We start from the raw sequence: 17,601 nt of genomic DNA, 5'->3' as shown, positions 1-17,601 counted from the left end.
AATCAGTGAATTTGGTAAAGTTGCAGGATACAAAATGAATGCACAGAAATCTCTTGCACTCCAATACACTAACAACAAAAAATCAGAAAGAGAAATTAAGGAAACAATCCCATTCACCATTGCAACAAAAAGAATAAAATACCTAGGAATAAACCTACCTAAGGAGGTCAAAGACCTGTACTCAGAAATCTATAAGACACTGATGAAAGAAATCAAAGATGACACAAACAGATGGAGAGATATACCATGTTCTTGGATTGGAAGAATCAATATTGTGAAAATGACTATACTACCCAAAGCAATCTACAGATTCAATGCAATCCCTCTCAAATTACCAATGGCATTTTTTACAGAACTAGAACAAAAAATCTTAAAATTTGTATGGAGACAAAAAAGACCCCAAATAGCCAAAGCAATCTTGAGGGAAAAAAACGGAGCTGGAGGTATCAGACTCCCTGACTTCAGACTATACTACAAAGCTACAGTAATCAAGACAATATGGTACTGGCACAAAAACAGAAGTATAGACCAATGGAGCAGGATAGAAAGCCCAAAGATAAACCCACGCACCTATAGTCAACTAATCTATGACAAAGGAGGCAAGGATATACAATGGAGAAAAGACAGTCTCTTCAATTAGTGGTGCTGGGAAAACTGGACAGCTACATGTAAAAGTATGAAATTAGAACACTTCCTAACACCATACACAAAAATAAACTCAAAATGGATTAAAGACCTAAATGTAAGACCAGACACTATGAAACTTGTACAGGATAACATAGGAAGAAACTCTTTGACATAAATCACCCACCCACCTCGAGAAATGGAAATAAAAACAAAAACAAACAAATGGGACCTAATGAAACTTAAAAGCTTTTGCACAGCAAAGGAAACTATAAATAAACTATAAATAGGACAAAAGGACAACCCCCAGAAAAGGAGAAAATATTTGCAAATGAATCAACGGACAAAGGGTTAATCTCTAAAATATATAAACAGTTGCTCATGCAGCTCAATATTAAAAAAATAATAAAAAAATAAACAACCCAATTAAAAAGTGGGCAGAAGACCTAAATAGACATTTCTCCCAAGAAGACATACAGATGGCCAAGAGGCACATGAAAAGCCGCTCAACATCACTAGTTATTAGAGAAATGCAAATCAAAACTACAATGAGGTATCACCTCACACCAGTTAGAATGGGCATCATCAGAAAATCTACAAACAACAAATGCTGGAGAGGGTGTGGAGAAAAGGGAACCCTCTTGCACTGTTGGTGGGGATGTAAATTGATACAGCCACTATGGAGAACAGTATTGAGTTCCTTAAGAAACGAAAAATAGAATTACCATATGATCCAGCAATCCCACTACTGGGCATATACCCAGAGAAAAACATAATTCAGAAAGACACATGTGGGGCTTCCCTGGTGGTGCAGTGGTTGAGGGTCCGCCTGCTGATGCAGGGGGCGCAGGTTTGTGCCCTGGTCTGGGAGGGTCCTGCGTGCCGCAGAGCGGCTGGGCCCGTGAGCCGTGGCCGCTGGGCCTGCGCATCCAGAGCCTGTGCTCCACAGCAGGAGAGGCCGCATCTGTGGGAGGCCCGCGTACCGCAAAAAAAAAAAAAAAAGAGACACATGCACCCCAATGTTCATTGCAGCGCTGTTGGAATAGCCAGGTCATGAAAGCAACCTAAATGCCCATCGACAAATGAATGGATAAAGAAGATGTGGCACGTATATACAGTGGAATATTACTCAGCCATAAAAAGGAACGAAATTGGGTCATTTGTAGAGATGTGGATGGACCTAAAGACTGTCATACAGAGTGAAGTAAGTCAGAAAGAGAAAAACAAATATCGTATATTAACGCATATATGTGGAATCTAGAAAAATGGTACAGATGAACCGGTTTGCAAGGCAGAAATAGAGACAGAGATATAGAGAACAAATGTATGGACACCAAAGGGGAAAAAGCGAGGGAGGGGTTGTTGTTGTTGGTGGTGGTATGAATTGGGAGATTGGGATTGAGACGTATACACTAATATGTATAAAATAGATAACTAATAAGAACCTGCTGTATAAAAAGTAAATAAATAAAATAAAATTACAAAAAAAGTCTATATGATCAATTTACTTATATAAATCATCAGGCCAGGTTTATTGAAACCAGACTTATTTTGCGAACACATTAGTCTTAATTTGGCTGTATTTGGTAGAAATGAGGGTAAGTGTAGAGAGAAAAAGGTTATGTTTTAGTGAATATTAAATTCTAGTTCTGTTAATTGAGGTCTGTATTTACGAATTCTCACTTCACATGTAGTTCTTTGCTGTTATGTTATATTATTGTAAAGTTCAGTTGAATTATTAAAAGGAGACTCTAACATACACATGGCCAACAGGTACATGAAAAGATGCTCAACATAGCTAATTATGAGAGAAATGTCAATCAAAACTACAATGACCTCACACCAGTCAGAATGTCCATCATTAAGAAGTCTACAAATAACAAAGGCTGGAGAGGGTGTGGAGAAAAGGGAACCCTGCTACTTTGTTGGTGGGAATGTAGGTTGGTGCAGCCACTGTGGAAAACAGTATGGAGGTTCCTCAAAAAACTAAAAATAGATTTGGCGTATGATCCAGCAATCCCACTCATGGGCATATATCCTGACAAAATTATAATTCAAAAAGATACATGCCACCCCTATGTTCATAGCAGCACAATTCACAGTAGCCAAGACATGAAACAACCTAAATGTACATCAGCAGGTGAATGGATATGGAAGATATGGTACTTATATACAATGGAATACTACTCAGCCATAAAAAAGAACAAAATAATGCAATTTGCAGCAATATAGATGAAACTAGAGATTAGCATACTAAGTGAAGTAAGTCAGAAGGAGAAAAATACTATATGATATTACTTATATGTGGAATCTAAAATCTGACACAAATGAACTTTTATGAAACAAACAGACTCACAGACACAGAAAACAGACTTCTGGTTACCAAGGGGGAGGGGAAGTGGGAGAGGGATGGAGTGGGAATTTAGGGATAGCGGATGCAGACTATTATATATAGAATGGATAAGGGAACCCTCTTACACTGTTGGTGGGAATGTAAATTGATACAGCCACTGTGGAGAACAGTATGGAGGTTCCTTAAAAAACTACAAATAGAACTACCATATGACCCAGCAATCCCACTACTGGGCATATACCCTGAGAAAACCATAATTCAAAAAGAGTCACGTACCAAAATGTTCATTGCAGCTCTATTTACAATAGCCCGGAGATGGAAACAACCTAAGTGTCCATCATTGGATGAATGGATAAAGAAGATGTGGCACATATATACAATGGAATATTACTCAGCCATAAAAAGAAACGAAATTGAGCTATTTGTAATGAGGTGGATAGGCCTAGAGTCTGTCATACAGAGTGAAGTAAGTCAGAAAGAGAGAGACAAATACCGTATGCTAACACATATATATGGAATTTAAGAAAAAAAAATGTCATGAAGAACCTAGGGGTGAAACAGGAATAAAGACACAGACTTACTAGAGAATGGACTTGAGGATATGGGGAGGGGGGAGGGTAAACTGTGACAAAGCGAGAGAGAGGCATGGACATATATACACTACCAAACGTAAGGTAGATAGCTAGTGGGAAGCAGCCGTATAGCACAGGGAGATCAGCTCGGTGCTTTGTGACCACCTGGAGGGGTGGGATAGGGAGAGTGGGAGGGAGGGAGACGTAAGTGGGAAGAGATATGGGAGCATATGTATATATATAACTGATGCATTTTGTTGTGAAGCTGAAACTAACATACCATTGTAAAACAATTATACTCCCAAAAAAAAAAAAAAAAAAGAGTGAGGGAAGAACCTATGGGGGGAAATCAGGCCTTATGTTAAGGATATGTTAGATGCCAATTAGATATCCAGTGTAGATGTTACATAGATTACAATATATATGAGCCTGGCATTCAATAGAGAAGGTTGGGATGAAAATGTAAATTTGTGTGTCATCATGTATAAATAGTAATTAAAGCCATATCCCTAGATGAGATTGTAGGGGAGCTAAAGCTTTACCTGTTCCCTCTTAGGTTCTCTAGCTGGACCTGAGAAGTAAGTTGACATACAACAGGTTAACAGGAGAAAAGCATAGAGATTTTATTTAATAATTTTTACATGTACATGGGGGTCCTCATAGAAAAATGAAGACCCAAAGTGGCTAGGCTTAAGTGCTTTTATACTAGTGGCCTATTTTGGGGTGGCATGTCCTGAACCCCTCCAAGATCATTTGAAGAGAATAAATGTTTGAGGACTGAGCTCTGAGAAAACACAACATGTAGACACCAGCAAGAGGAGGAAGATGTAGGAAAAGGAGACTGAGCAGGAGCGGTTTGCAAGGAAGAAGGCAAACCAGGAGAATGTGGAGTTCCAGAATCCAGGCAAAGATGGTGTTTCAGGGAGAGAGTAGCCATAATGCCACATTCTTCGGAGACACTCAATAAGATAAGGAATGGTAATGCATCATTGGATTTGTTGATATAAAACTCACTGGTGGGCTTCCCTGGTGGTGCAGTGGTAGAGAATCCGCCTGCCAATGCAGGGGACACGGGTTCGAGCCCTGGTCTGGGAAGATCCCACATGCCGCAGAACAACTAGGCCTGTGAGCCACAACTATTGAGCCTGCGCGTCTGGAGCCTGTGCTCCGCAACAAGAGAGGTGGCGATAGTGAGAGGCCCGTGCACCGCGATGAAGAGTGACCCCCACTTGCTGCAACTAGAGAAAGCCCTCGCACAGAAATGAAGACCCAACACAGCCATAAATAATTAAATAAATTAAATTTAAAACTCAAAAAAAAAAAAACACAACAAAGTTCTACTGTATAGCACATGGAACTATATTCTGTGATAAATCATAATGGGAAAGAATATTAAAAAAAGAATGTATATGTATTGAATATTAGTGAATGACTGCTGTACAGGAGAAATTAACACAGCATTTAAATCAACTATACTTTAATAAACAAAAAAAAGACACTGTAAGTTTGTTTCTGAAGCTTATCTCAGTAATCTCTTTGGATGAAGATCAGGTGCCCCATGACCTGCAACCAGGTAATTATGTATACTGGAAAAGACATCATTTAAAGGACTATCTCCAGCCTAGATGGAGGGACCCTTATCAGTTACTCTTAACTAGCTCATACACAGTGAAACTTAAGGGAATTGACTCTTGAATTAATTTTCATTTACAAGGGGCCCCTGCACTGGACTGGGCTATAGAGAGGACTGATGACCTCAAAATCACCATTAGACAACGCTCAAATAGAGGAGAAACTACCAGACCAGGATGAGAAGATGACATCTGAAGCAGACGGCTGACCCAAGATGCTGGACCAAGACTTTATACCCATTACTTTGATAATTCCTCACACCTTTGCTAATGAACCAAATATATTTCTTTCTCGGGCACAATCTTATGCAGAGTTCAAAATTAATCCAGTTGTTGGGTTTGTGTTCAGTTATCTGTATCCAGTACTTGTGGGTTACCTTGGTGGATTTCTTCACCCCGAGGCTCTTATTGGATGGCCCTTAGGAAATTTATTCTAGAAGAAAGAAATTATAGTTCTGTTCAGGCCACTATTGGTATTATTAGGTGGGATCCCCTCACCTGGTCAATTAATAATACGTGCTCTGACCCTGGCCATAAATATGAACTTTCTTTTGGGGTTCACTCAAGCTCATTCTGTTGGGAACGATTAAACCATACTAAGGATAGCCAGCCTAGTAACACTAGGAAATTGGGCTGGGTGCCTTATGAGCAAGGCCAATATATAATTTCCCTTAAAGATAAGGACGGGTACAGAACAGACTAAGTCAGATGACCTGGGAATACACTGAGCTGCACCTAATGGAAGTTCTTGGCTTAAATTCTTACTCATGACCTTACTAACACTGCTGGATATACTGTTTGTATTTTGTCTGTTTTACAAAATTGTTGCTTTTTGCATTGCCAGATGTGTGACTGAGCCTTTGATAAAATGATGACCAGGCGACTTGAGCCAGTTGACCAGATATTTAGTTCTATATGAGGTCAATGACTGTAATAGTGTAACTTTAGATATCGGAAGAAGCAACAAGAGGGAATTTTTTTTCCTGGACCATAACAGACTAGTAAGACAGGTGGTCCAGAGACTTTTGGCTGCTGTTAACAGGGCCTAGTCCAGTGAGAGCACATTGAGTGGCCCACCAATGAAATCCTCGCCTGACCTAGGAGTGAGCATTCCAGCACCATAGGATGAAATGGTCATGAAATGCCTTCCAAGCCAGGGTCGAATTTAAGACCATGAGGGTGCCTTGCCAGATAAAAATTGTTACTTGCCATCTGCCTCTACAAGGATGAGGTCACTAGCCACTGCAGTTGCTGACCTTCAACACACCCTGAAAGGAGTTCAGGGCGGAGATCAGGAATGAGGCCCTCTGTGCTCTGGGAAAAACTGGCAGAACAGGTCTTCAGATAGTTAGATATTTTCAGAAGATTTTATGAGCCCCAATTCTTGCATCTTCTCATATCTATAAAAACACTAAAATCTTTAACAGAGACATCTGCTCCTTGTGACTAGCAGCTAGCCTCTGCCAAAATGCGTGCTTGACTGCACATACCCCCATCACTAAAGTCATATACAATACTGACCTCTTCGGAGCAGTTCTTCAGAGCTATCTTAGAGGCTGTTTCCTGGGCTATAGTCCTCATTGTTGCACCAAATAAAACTTAACTCACAACTCTCACATTGTGCATTTTTTTCAGTCGACAAAGGAATTTAAAAAACCACTTTTTTTCCTATCACTATTTTTATTGGGCCAGAAGAACATTTGTGTTGATCTAATTTGCAATTAATTAATTATTTCACTGGCAGAAAGCAACCTTTTAATTTTATTTTATTGAGCTATAATTGACCTATTAGTTTCAGGTGTATAGCATAATGATTCGACATTTGTATATATTGTGAAATGTTCAGCACAATAAGACTAGTTAACATTTGGCACCGTACATAGTTACAAAAATTTTTTGTAAAAAAAAAATTTGTGATGAGATCTATTAAGATCTACTCTCTTAGAAACTTTTAAATGTGCAATACAGCATTATTAACTAGTCAAAATGCTGTACATTACATCCTCATGACTTATTTATTTTATAAATGGAAGTTTGTACCTTCTGACTACCTTCACCCATTTTGCCCATCTCCTGAGAACTTGATCTAGTTCTTAATTGACTATAAGTCATGCTGAGGTAATATATTAGTTATCTCGGGCTGCCATAACAAAATACCATACAGGTATTACAAAAATACCATACCATACACCATAAGTGGGTGGGTTAAACAATAGAAATTAATTTTCTCACAGTTCATGGAGTCCTTCCATGACTTGTATGATGATAAGACTTCTTAGAAGGTTGTTATAGAACCATCCAGGGTGGATATGATAAATTGCTAAGCTAAGGCAGTGGCAGTGAGGATGGTAACAGATCCATCAACTCTTTTGGAGGTAAAGTTGACAGGATTGGGTACCTGGACAGGGTTGCTTAGGAAGAGAGGAAGGGATTTGGATTGATTTTTAGGGTTCTGGCTGGGAAGATGAGGATGTTACTCATCGAGTTACTCTAAGGAGGAGGAGAGGAAGATGGAGAGAAATATGCTGACTTTTTGAGAAACCCAGAATATTTCTATCTATGTGAGAAATTAAATGGAGAAGTGAGGCAATTATCTGAAGACTTCCAGTAAAATAAGTCTTTTAATTAGGATGGGGGAGAGAGAATGAAGGCATGTTGTGCTCTTAACTACTTTGCTTTAGGATCTTTCCATTGGAGACAACAATGATGGAGCATCACAGCCATCTTGACTTCCAGCTGCTTCTTTTAGCAGTCCTGGAACTCAGTGTGGTCCTAAAGACAGAACAGAATTCACACATAGAGAGTATATTCGTTTCTTATTGCTGTAGTAACAACATAAATTTAGTGGCTAAAAGCAACATAAATTTAGTGGCTAAAAACAACATAAATTTACTGTCCGACGGTTATGAAGGTCAGAAGTCCTAAAATCAACATGTCGACAGGGCTGTGTTCCTTCTGGGGGAGAGAATCTGGTTCCTTGCCTTTTCCAGCTTCTATAGGCTACCTACATTCTTTGCCTTGTGGTTCCTTCCTCTGTCTTCCAGGCCAGCAGGATCTTCAAATCTCTCTCTGTCTGACATCTGCTTCCATTGTCACATCTCCTGTTCTGACTCAGACCTACCTGCCTCCCTCTTATAAAGATGCTTGTGATTACATTGGCCCACAGGGATAATCTAGGATTATCTCTCCATCTTAAGATCCTTACCTCAATCACATCCGCAAAGTTCCTTTTGCCATGTAAGGTGATGTATTCACAGGTTCTGAGTACTAGGATGTGGACGTTGTCTTCGGAGGGCCTTTGTTTTGCCTACCACAGAGGGTCTGTCTTGTCCTTCATCTGGGGGAGGCTCAGTTCCGTGAGGACCAGAACAAGATGTTGCTGCTCCCCCAGCTTTTCTTTTCCCTCTTTCCAGATCTTAAAATGTTTTGTGGCAAACTTACAATTATGAGTTGATATCTACAAATGTTTTTGTTAAATTGGAGATTTGGTGGGCCTTATCTTGAAGAGATGTGTCATCTATCAAGAAATAATTCCACAATATATGTAAGTCAAGTCATTATGTGGTACACCCTAAACTAACTGTCAATTATTATCTCTCAATAATACTGGAAAAAAAGAGAAAAAAATCATCATTATTTGAAGTTTGTTGCTATGCTATGTTAGGAGGGGATATTAAAGTGATATAAAAATTTCAGCATGAGTGTAAAAGCATAATAATACCATCCCTGAAATAGGAACGAATAGGCTAATTACCCTAAACCCCTCATTTTAGGGGTGCTCATATTCTTGGGGGAGGGGCACTAGCCGGTTCCTACTCCTGGTGAGAAGCGTAGTGTGCACTTCCTTCAGATAGCATTTTCTGACTTCCCAGCTGAATTACAAGTTCCTCCTCTGTTCTGCCACAGTGTCTGGGGGCAGGGTTTTACCATAGAGCATTTATCACATTGTATTGTAATTCATTGCTTCCTTATCTGTCCCACTAGATTTTATTATAAGCAGAAATCATGCCTTATTCTCCGTTGCATCCCCTTGTACCTAACATCTTGCCTACCAATACTTTTATATTGAATGGATGAATGAAAATTAGTAATTGTTTCTATAACAGCTTCTGAATCTTAAATTTCCATTAATGTTTTTATTTTACATTTCTCATTGACTTGTGGTGGTTCTGTAAGGGTAAATGAGGTAATTTCTCTAAAGTAAGTGCATGAGATCTTTGGAAAGATGTGTCATTAGGCTAAGGCTCATATACAGCTATCAAATGAAATTGTGAGCTAAAATTTATCATTTTCTTTTAGTTTCACCTACCAAAGTGTTGGCTTGGAAAAGTTGCCTCTATGGTGAATTTGAGCCAGCTGAAAAAATGTACACAATTTTACACAATGTCTGACAAATACAGGGCACATAATAAAACTTTGTGTAATGAGAGAATGAATCATTTATTAATTAGTAATGAGACAGATGCTTTACTACACTTCTAACATGTATTATAGAAAAAAAAAATAGCCCATACTGAATCTTGTATGGAAATCCATTAGTTTCTTTTTGGTGTGATGAAGTGGAAAGCATTTCTCTTCAGTTCCTATTATTGGTGTATCAGTCGGCTTTTGCTGCAGTAATGAACAACCCCCCCCCCCCCCCAAATTTCAGTGGCTCACAGAAACAATTATTTCTTACTCCCAGAGCTGTGGCTCTGCTGGGCATGACTGGGCTTACTGAATTCATTTTGGCTCTACTGTCTAGACAGGTCTTTAAATTCCTGGAGAAAAGTCAAAGAAGCAGCCACTCCCTGGGATATGCTCTTCTTACAGCCAGGTGCCAAGGCTCAAAGAGGTGGGAGAACAGAGGCAAACCATGCAAATGTTGTAAAGCTTCTGCTCTAAGTCATGACCTCTGGAATTCCATTGGCTAAGGGAAGTCACATGACCAAGCTCAGAGTTACTGCAGTGGGGAAATATACTCTGCTTACAGGAAGTGTTGCCAGGCTGGAAAGGAACAAAAAATGGTGAACCAATAATACAATCCACCACACTCTACATCCTCTGTTTGTCAAAGCCACTATTTGGCCTTTTGTAATATTAATTACTCTTCAAGGATTTTAATTTGAAGTTCCTTTTATGTAGCTTAAATAATAAGGGTAATTATAGGGACTTCAATAGGTTCTATGTAAATAGGTCTCAGAGGTAAAAGTAAATAGATTTTGGAATTTTAACTAAAGAAACATTTTAATTTTTTAAGTATTATAAATGTTTTCATAAGGGTCATGATGGTAAGTTTTTCTTTATATCTGTGGATGTCCAAGCCAGTAGAAAAGGATTTAATTAGAGATATCGGGGTATAGTAACCATAAGGACCGATTTCTTGACTAATCACGTGAAAAAGACATGAAAGGGGCAAAAGGTCTCCCCAGTGGATAATTAAATCATTCATCTGCTTGAAAGAGGAAGGCTGGACCAGATGACAGGTTTCTGCCAATTCTCTGTTTATAGTTCTTTGAATTTTGAAATAAAGAAGCCTTTAAAGACGGATGGTATTAAAACTCTTCTTACATCAGTAAAGTGGCACTAAGAAACTTAGAAGCTGGCTTAATGCAGAAAATAAAATTAGCAAGAAAAACATAGATAAGAGGAAAATATAACTTGAGTATTCACTGTTTACTTTTGAGAGAATAAAACACCATAGTTAATTCCAATTTTAATACATTTGTCTTATACTTTCTTTCAAAAAACATTTGATAAGTAGGTACTATGTGTCGGGCATTGTGATAGGTGCTGGTTGGCTAGGAAGTTATATAATTCCTAGTTAAAATATCTGATAAATCAGCTATAAATGTCACATATCACCATCATGCCTCCTTAGAACTTTTTGCTTACCGTTTAAAAAGGACAATAGGAGTTTTAGACTATCTTTTATGATCTACACTTATGAAGATCTAAGTGCTAAAAAAAAATTACTGTCTTCCAGGTGATCACATACTTTTTCCTCAGCCATTTATTTATTTATTTATTTAAATAAATATTCAATGTAGGTTCTTCCCCTTCCCCAGTTTTACTGAGGTATAATTGACAAATAAAATTGTAAGCTATTTAAAGTGTACAATGTAATGATTTGATGTACATATATATTGTGAAAGGAACCCCCCTATGGAGTTAACACATCCACCACTGCTCATATTTTCCCTTTCTTTGAATGAGAACATGTAAGTTCTCTCTTAGCAAATTTCAGGTATACAACACCATGTTAACTATAGCCACCATGTTATATATAAGATCCTCAGACCTTATTCATCTTATAACTGAATGTCTGTACCCATTTACCAACCTCTCCCTATTTCACTGCACAGCCCCTGGCAACCACTTTTTACTCTATGTTCCACTTTTTCCCTTTAAGATTCCACGTGTAAGTGACACCATGCAGTATTTGCCTGGCTTGTTTCACTTAGCATAAAATCCTCCACTTTCACCCACGGTCTTAAGCATTTCTAATTAGCTCTTGGGGTGTTTTTAAACAACTGATCATCTCTGACAGCACATTACTGTTTTATTTGCTTTTGTGGTGGGCTTGTGAGCCAGGCAAAGAGTGGTTCAAAGGCTGCTGCATTGGTGGATGGACCTCTTTTAAGAAATGATCTCTTTGGAAGAGTCAAACAGCACAGCCTCATGATGAATGTTATTTCATCAGTGCAGCCTGCCTGAGGAGCTCAGAAATCAGTAGTTTTCTTTTTTCATGAAAGGCTGCAGCTATGATTTTTTAAAAAAACGACTCATATTTGTTACAGTAGTGCTCTGTGGCATTACTGAGTCTTAATCTGTGTGCTAGCAACGGAATGTGTTTGCTTATTTGTTACAACCGGCCAATGATAATCCTCGCTGACACTTCCGCAGCGTTTACCAAGAGCCAGGCCGGTTGAAACACTTCAGAACTGCTGACTCATATAATCCTCACACTAGGAGAGCAGCAGCTGTTTTGTAGCGCTATGTTATCCCCATTTTGCAGATGTGAAAATTGAGGCATAGAGAGGCTATGCACGAAGTATGTCATGTGCACAAAGTCACATGACAGTAAGGGCAGCGCTGGGCTTTGAACCCAGGCCGCGTAGCTCCATTTTGCTGCTTTTACAAAGCAAGTCCAGTAACCTTATTAAAACCAAAAACCGATTCCTACTCCGTTTGGTATCCTCCCCTCAGCCTTCAGCTTGATTTTCTGGCCCTTCCGGTTAGGACCATGAGTTTGTAATTGCTTCCCTTCATGGAGGTGAAGAACTTTTCCTAGACCCTGTGGTGTTTAATTGCAAAAATTTACAGTGTTTACACACACACACAGCAAAACCAATGATGACCGTTTAGTTAATCAGGAAGGGCTTGATTCGGGCCTAAAATGACCAGTCGTTCTCCAAGAACAGATACAAAAAGTGCAGTCGTGAGGAGCCAGTGAGAGACGTCTTTTCCCATCCAGGGTCCGAGCACTTCGCGCAGGCACACGGGGAACGCTTTCTCTGGGAGGAGGCCCGTGGGAGCGGCGCGGCACAGCCCGGGGCGCCGCGGGTACGTGAGTCTCCGGGTTCCCCGCGTGTCTCCAGGTTCCCAGGCCCCAGCGCGTCGCTGCGCGCGCCCGGACCAGCCTCCGCCCGGGGACGGGGCGCTGCGCAGGCGTTGGTGCGCCGCTGCCTGCGACCCGGGGTCCGGGAGGAGGAGGGCGGGCGCACCCCCGCCCCGCGCTCCCCGCGCGACCTTTTGGTACCGGGAATGTCAGTCTGCCTGGGAGGGGGGCTGCACCGGCCGGCGCAGGAGACAGGAGGAAGGGCGGCAGTGAGGGCGCGGGTTTGAGCCCTTCCAGCCCCGCGTCCTCTCACCCCCACCGCTCCCTCCCTCCGCCGCCGCCGCCCACCTGGCCGCCCCCGCTGCGGCAGCGGCGCGAGGCTAGCTTCCAGGCCTCCGGGTCGCAGCCCGCGCGGTCTGCGGAGCTTTCCTTGTGTCTGCCCTCCCCCTTCCCCCGCTTCGCCCGCCCTCCCCGGGGCCCAACGTGCTCGTTCCCTGTCACTTCGGTCGGGGCGCGCCGGTGGGTTTGGCCTGCGCCGCGGCGGCGAGGCGGGGGAGCGAGTGAGCGCGAGGGGCGGGAGCGAGTGCCTGTGTGAGTCACCGGTACCTGGAGCGCGAGCGACGCAGAGAGAGCGGCGCGGAGCCCGAGCCGGAGCCGAGCCCGAGAGCGCCGCCGTCCCCCGGCGCCAGGCCCCGCCGCGAACCCACCCGCGCCCCCGCCGCCTCCCCGCGCGCCGCGCGGCCCGCTCGCCCCGGGCCCCGCGCCGACGCCAGACCCCGGCGCCCGGCCCGCGCCGCCCTCCCGCCTGCCCGGAGGCGGTGCGGGGCTCGCCGGGGGATGTCACAGCGGCTCCTCGGAGCCCCCAGCCGTCGTTGCTTCCGCCCAGCCGCCGCCCCCGGGAACCGCGACAATGAACCCCCAGTGCGCCCGCTGCGGGAAAGTCGTGTATCCCACGGAGAAAGTCAACTGCCTGGATAAGGTGAGCGAGGAGGCGCCGGGCTGCACCTGCTCGGAGAAGTTTTGGCATCTGGGATGGAAAGAGAAGAGTGGGTCTGTGCGTGTCTGTGCGCGTCTGTGTGTCTTGGCCCCGGGTGAGGGCACGCGAAGCAAGACGCCCGCAGGAGGGCCAGCGAGCACGCTTGGCGATCGTGATGTTGGAACCGGGAGAGGCTTTTGTCGGGGTGCGGGCGGCGGCAGAGCGGCTGCGGAGGGCGCCTGGAGGTGCGCGGCCCGGGCTGGGCCCCCAGGGGCAGTTCGGCCAACCGCTCGCCTCCCACCTCCGCTGTGACCCCTCACTGCCCCGCACGCCCACCTCAGGGATCCGCCCGGATCGCCACCTCACCCCCGCCCCAGCGCCTCGCGTGAGGGCGGCGAGGTGGAGAGGCGGATAGTAATTAACATGTCGTGGGGCGGCCGTTGCCGCATTGCTAAGAATAAGCCCCGCCGCAGAGCCCGGGCTGAGCGCGGCGAGCCAGACCCACTGGGGGCTAATCCACCCGCTTGGGGAATTCCAGAGGAAGTGGCTCTAGACCGGCCCCTGCAGCCCTGCTTCCCTGCCCTTCCCGGGCGTGGATGGAGTTGAGCAGCCTGGGAGACAGACCCTGGCGCTAGCCTGAGCGACTGACAGTTGAACCCAGCCGGAGGCGGTCGCTGTGAAATTTGCGTGTGGTCATACAAATGCCTCATAAGAGCACGCCGTAATCCCTATAGCCATCCCAGACAGAGTCCGCCTTTCCCGCAATTTAGTGGAAGCTGGACAGGGATGGGGGGTCCGGGGGTACTTAACATAGTGCGCCTCCGGCCACCTCGGGTTGCCTGACTTCCGGTGAGCACATGTTTATCGAGATGTTACAAACAGTGTTGTTTAGGCACTTTGAACTGGATTCGGTTTCCTTTTGAGGCCACTTCACAGGCTCCATTTCTCCATTAACCAAGCGCAGAATTCCTCTTTGGCTGCTCATAGAAGTGTAATACGGGTAGAGCCCGCGACATTTCTTTCATCTGAGTCTGTACGTTATGGTGGAGAGTCATTTAAAACTCCGTTTTAATACCTGTCTTCTTTGTTTACTTAACTGAAAGTCAGCAAACATCCACTGGTACCTACAGTCATTTTGTTGTAGTATTTTCAGATACGGGGACTTGTGATGCACTAAAAAAAAATGTCTTCTTTCTGTACCCATCCTGGAAAGAACTGGCATTGTACTATAATTTTAAATATTTATTTTTTCAGTATTGGCATAAAGGATGTTTCCATTGTGAAGTCTGCAAGATGGCTCTGAACATGAACAACTACAAAGGCTATGAAAAGAAGCCCTATTGTAATGCGTAAGTATTGTCAACATAGTGTGCCAGGTGTGGCACAGCAGCAGAATATGGAAGTGAGTGGATTTGCCTGTTCTGAAGAATTGACTTGCTGTGTCACCCAGGTGTGGCAGTGGCCAATTACCTGTTTATGCCCCATACTTTGGGGCCATGTAGTTTGTTGAAGTTCATTGCATTTATGTCTTTCTAACGTGCAGGGTGATTTGTGTGTGTCTTCAACCAGAAGGTTGGTTCTTGAGGTTCACAGTGTTGCAGACTTAGGGACATTTGTTAGAAGCTGCAGAACTTACACACTGAGAACACCTGGGCTCTGAAATGCATGTCAGATAGATTGGCATTTTATTCATATGTCAGTTTCCATTTTTATCATATGTTGCCATACTGCATTTTCTGCCCGAACCTCGTTGCTTAGAGAAAGGAGTCTCGCTCCTTTGGCTTTAGCTGAGACCACTCCAGAGCTGCTGGAGCTTAATAAAGGGAATCAAAGAATTGAGACCTGGGTACTTCCAGCTGGTTAGTAGTAGATCTCTTGGTGGGGATTAAAGAAGGTAAGTTTTCTTCAGTAGGCTTTTCCATTGGCATGCTTCCAGCCTATAATACTAGCGATTAGGTAGCATTTATGCGGTGCTTACCATGTGCCAGGCCCTATTCTAAGCACTGTATGCATTACTGACTCATTTAATCATTACAGACCCTGGGACTTTGAGGAGTACTATTATTTTCCCCATTTGTCAGATGAAGAAATTGAGGCATTGAGAGGATAAGCCTCGGTAAGGGGCTCAGATCACTCCTAGAGCCTGCAAACTGTAAACATTGTTCGGTGCTTCCAAATGGCTACCTTGCCGCCCTCGGCATGTGTTTCTCCACTCTTTGAGCATCCCTCCACCCAGATTATTTTCAGCGGTGGGCTCTTGGCACTGACTGCTGAGCCGCCTTCTTCCTGGTTCCCTTGTGGGGGCTTCTCCAGCCTGGAGGAGGCAGAGGATCCCTCTCCTTCTGGCTGGAGCATTGCCAGAGATTCATTCTCCCTGGAGTTTTGGAAACAGGTTTATTCAGGTCTCCTGGAGATGGAGGGCCCATGGTTAATTCATGCTTCACTCATGGGAGTGAGTTTTCATAGACGGTGAATTTTTGGTAAACGAATGTAATGCGCTCATACCTCTCTGATGAATAACCTAAAAAAAAAAAAAATCTCTTTGTATTTCCTTCGGTCCTAGCTTAGTGCTTACAGATACACCAGAAACTTTTCAAGAAATCAGAAAATGGTGGCATTGAACAGAATTCATGATTTGGATAAGTGAAGTCCACAGGTAGCCCCAAACCATTGATGTTTTCAGCTCTCCTGTATCATGCCTCTTACTAGAATAACATGAAGCAATAAGTGAGATCCCAGTGTCGTGGTCGTCTGCTTCTCTTAAAGAGAGGTGTAGTGAGCTGGTTAAAGATCAAAGGTAGGTAGCTGTCCCTAGAAGGGAAAGGGCCCTGACAACCCATAAACAGGATGGTTGTTCTTCGGTTACAGGAAAGTGAACCATTCTTCCCGTAACTCTTCTAGCCTGTGGCCTGATTCCATCAGGCTTCATGGGCCACATCAGGATTCTTTATAGCTTCACAGCCTGAAGTTTAACTGGGTTTTACCAATGCCTTTGGGTGGTTCTGGAGGAATTGGGAGGGGAAGAGGAAAGACAGGAAGAGGAAAGACAGGAAAAAGAAAAGGAGAAGACAGCAACAAATATATATGTATATGTGTATATGTATGCATAATGTGTTTATGTGTATGTATATATACACACACGCATAAACATATATGTATATATATACACACACACAAGACACACATATATAGATAAAGCATTGAATGAGGGAGAAAAAGAGATGATAAAAATAAAAGGACAGAAAAAAGAAGTGTAACTGAAGTGGAGTCTTTGATTGCATCAGGCCACTTGAAAGTTCAATGCTTACTGCTGAGTTTCAGTTCACTCCAGTTAAAAAAGAATATCAGATTCTGCAGCAAGTCATGGACGGCTGGTTGGCCCTCTGACTTCATAGTGAACTAGTGCCCAGAACTGTTGAGATTTGGACCCCAAAACAAAAAAACCTCTGTTTGTAGTTGAGAAACATCCTGCTATGTTGTTTCATAGGTCTGAGTCTTATTTTTTAATACTTTCGTTATATCTAAAGGGAATGCTTACAGGTTTTCTCTCTAAAATTTCTTATATAATTCTAGTGCTTTGTTATTAGGTTTAAGTAGAGTTTTGGGAGTAGCATCTCAGATTTTTTTTGCTGAATGTTGAACCTGGTAGTCCACTTTATGGAGCAGAGAGACAAGGTAAGACAGAAATCCATCTTTAGTGGGTGAATGGGTAGAATCGATGGTTTAAATGTTTGATTTAGCTTTACGTTCATGTCACAGCTTGATACGCTGTCTCCCAGAAAACGAGCCTAGCAAAGTTGCAGGTTCTGTCTGCTGTAAAGGTTCCATGCTGGAAGGCCCCTATTCTCCACCCTTAGTTTTCCAAGGGCACAGGCTGGCATGTAAATTCACTGGTCAGCGTGGAT

General features: G+C 43.1%; 1 protein-coding gene across 2 annotated transcripts in view; it reads left to right on the top strand.

Moving 5' to 3' along the window:
• The first annotated feature begins 13,488 nt into the window (after positions 1-13,488).
• The window catches only part of NEBL (nebulette), a 339,555-nt gene continuing 335,442 nt past the window's right edge, over positions 13,489-17,601 (top strand). Inside the window, exons 1-2 of one of the 2 annotated variants that reach the window (XM_067702907.1) lie at positions 13,489-13,699; positions 14,951-15,045. In XM_067702907.1, the coding sequence (XP_067559008.1) occupies positions 13,631-13,699; positions 14,951-15,045 (164 nt within the window). In that variant the 5' untranslated portion in view covers positions 13,489-13,630. The remainder of the gene's footprint in view (positions 13,700-14,950; positions 15,046-17,601) is intronic. The other variant, XM_067702909.1, reaches the window with a different exon arrangement.

This window comes from Pseudorca crassidens, chromosome 1 (genome assembly GCF_039906515.1).
Source record: "Pseudorca crassidens isolate mPseCra1 chromosome 1, mPseCra1.hap1, whole genome shotgun sequence".
NCBI classification, from domain to species: Eukaryota; Metazoa; Chordata; class Mammalia; order Artiodactyla; family Delphinidae; genus Pseudorca; species Pseudorca crassidens.
Note: the sequence above shows the minus strand (reverse complement) of the source record. Positions and strands in the feature narration are given on the sequence as shown.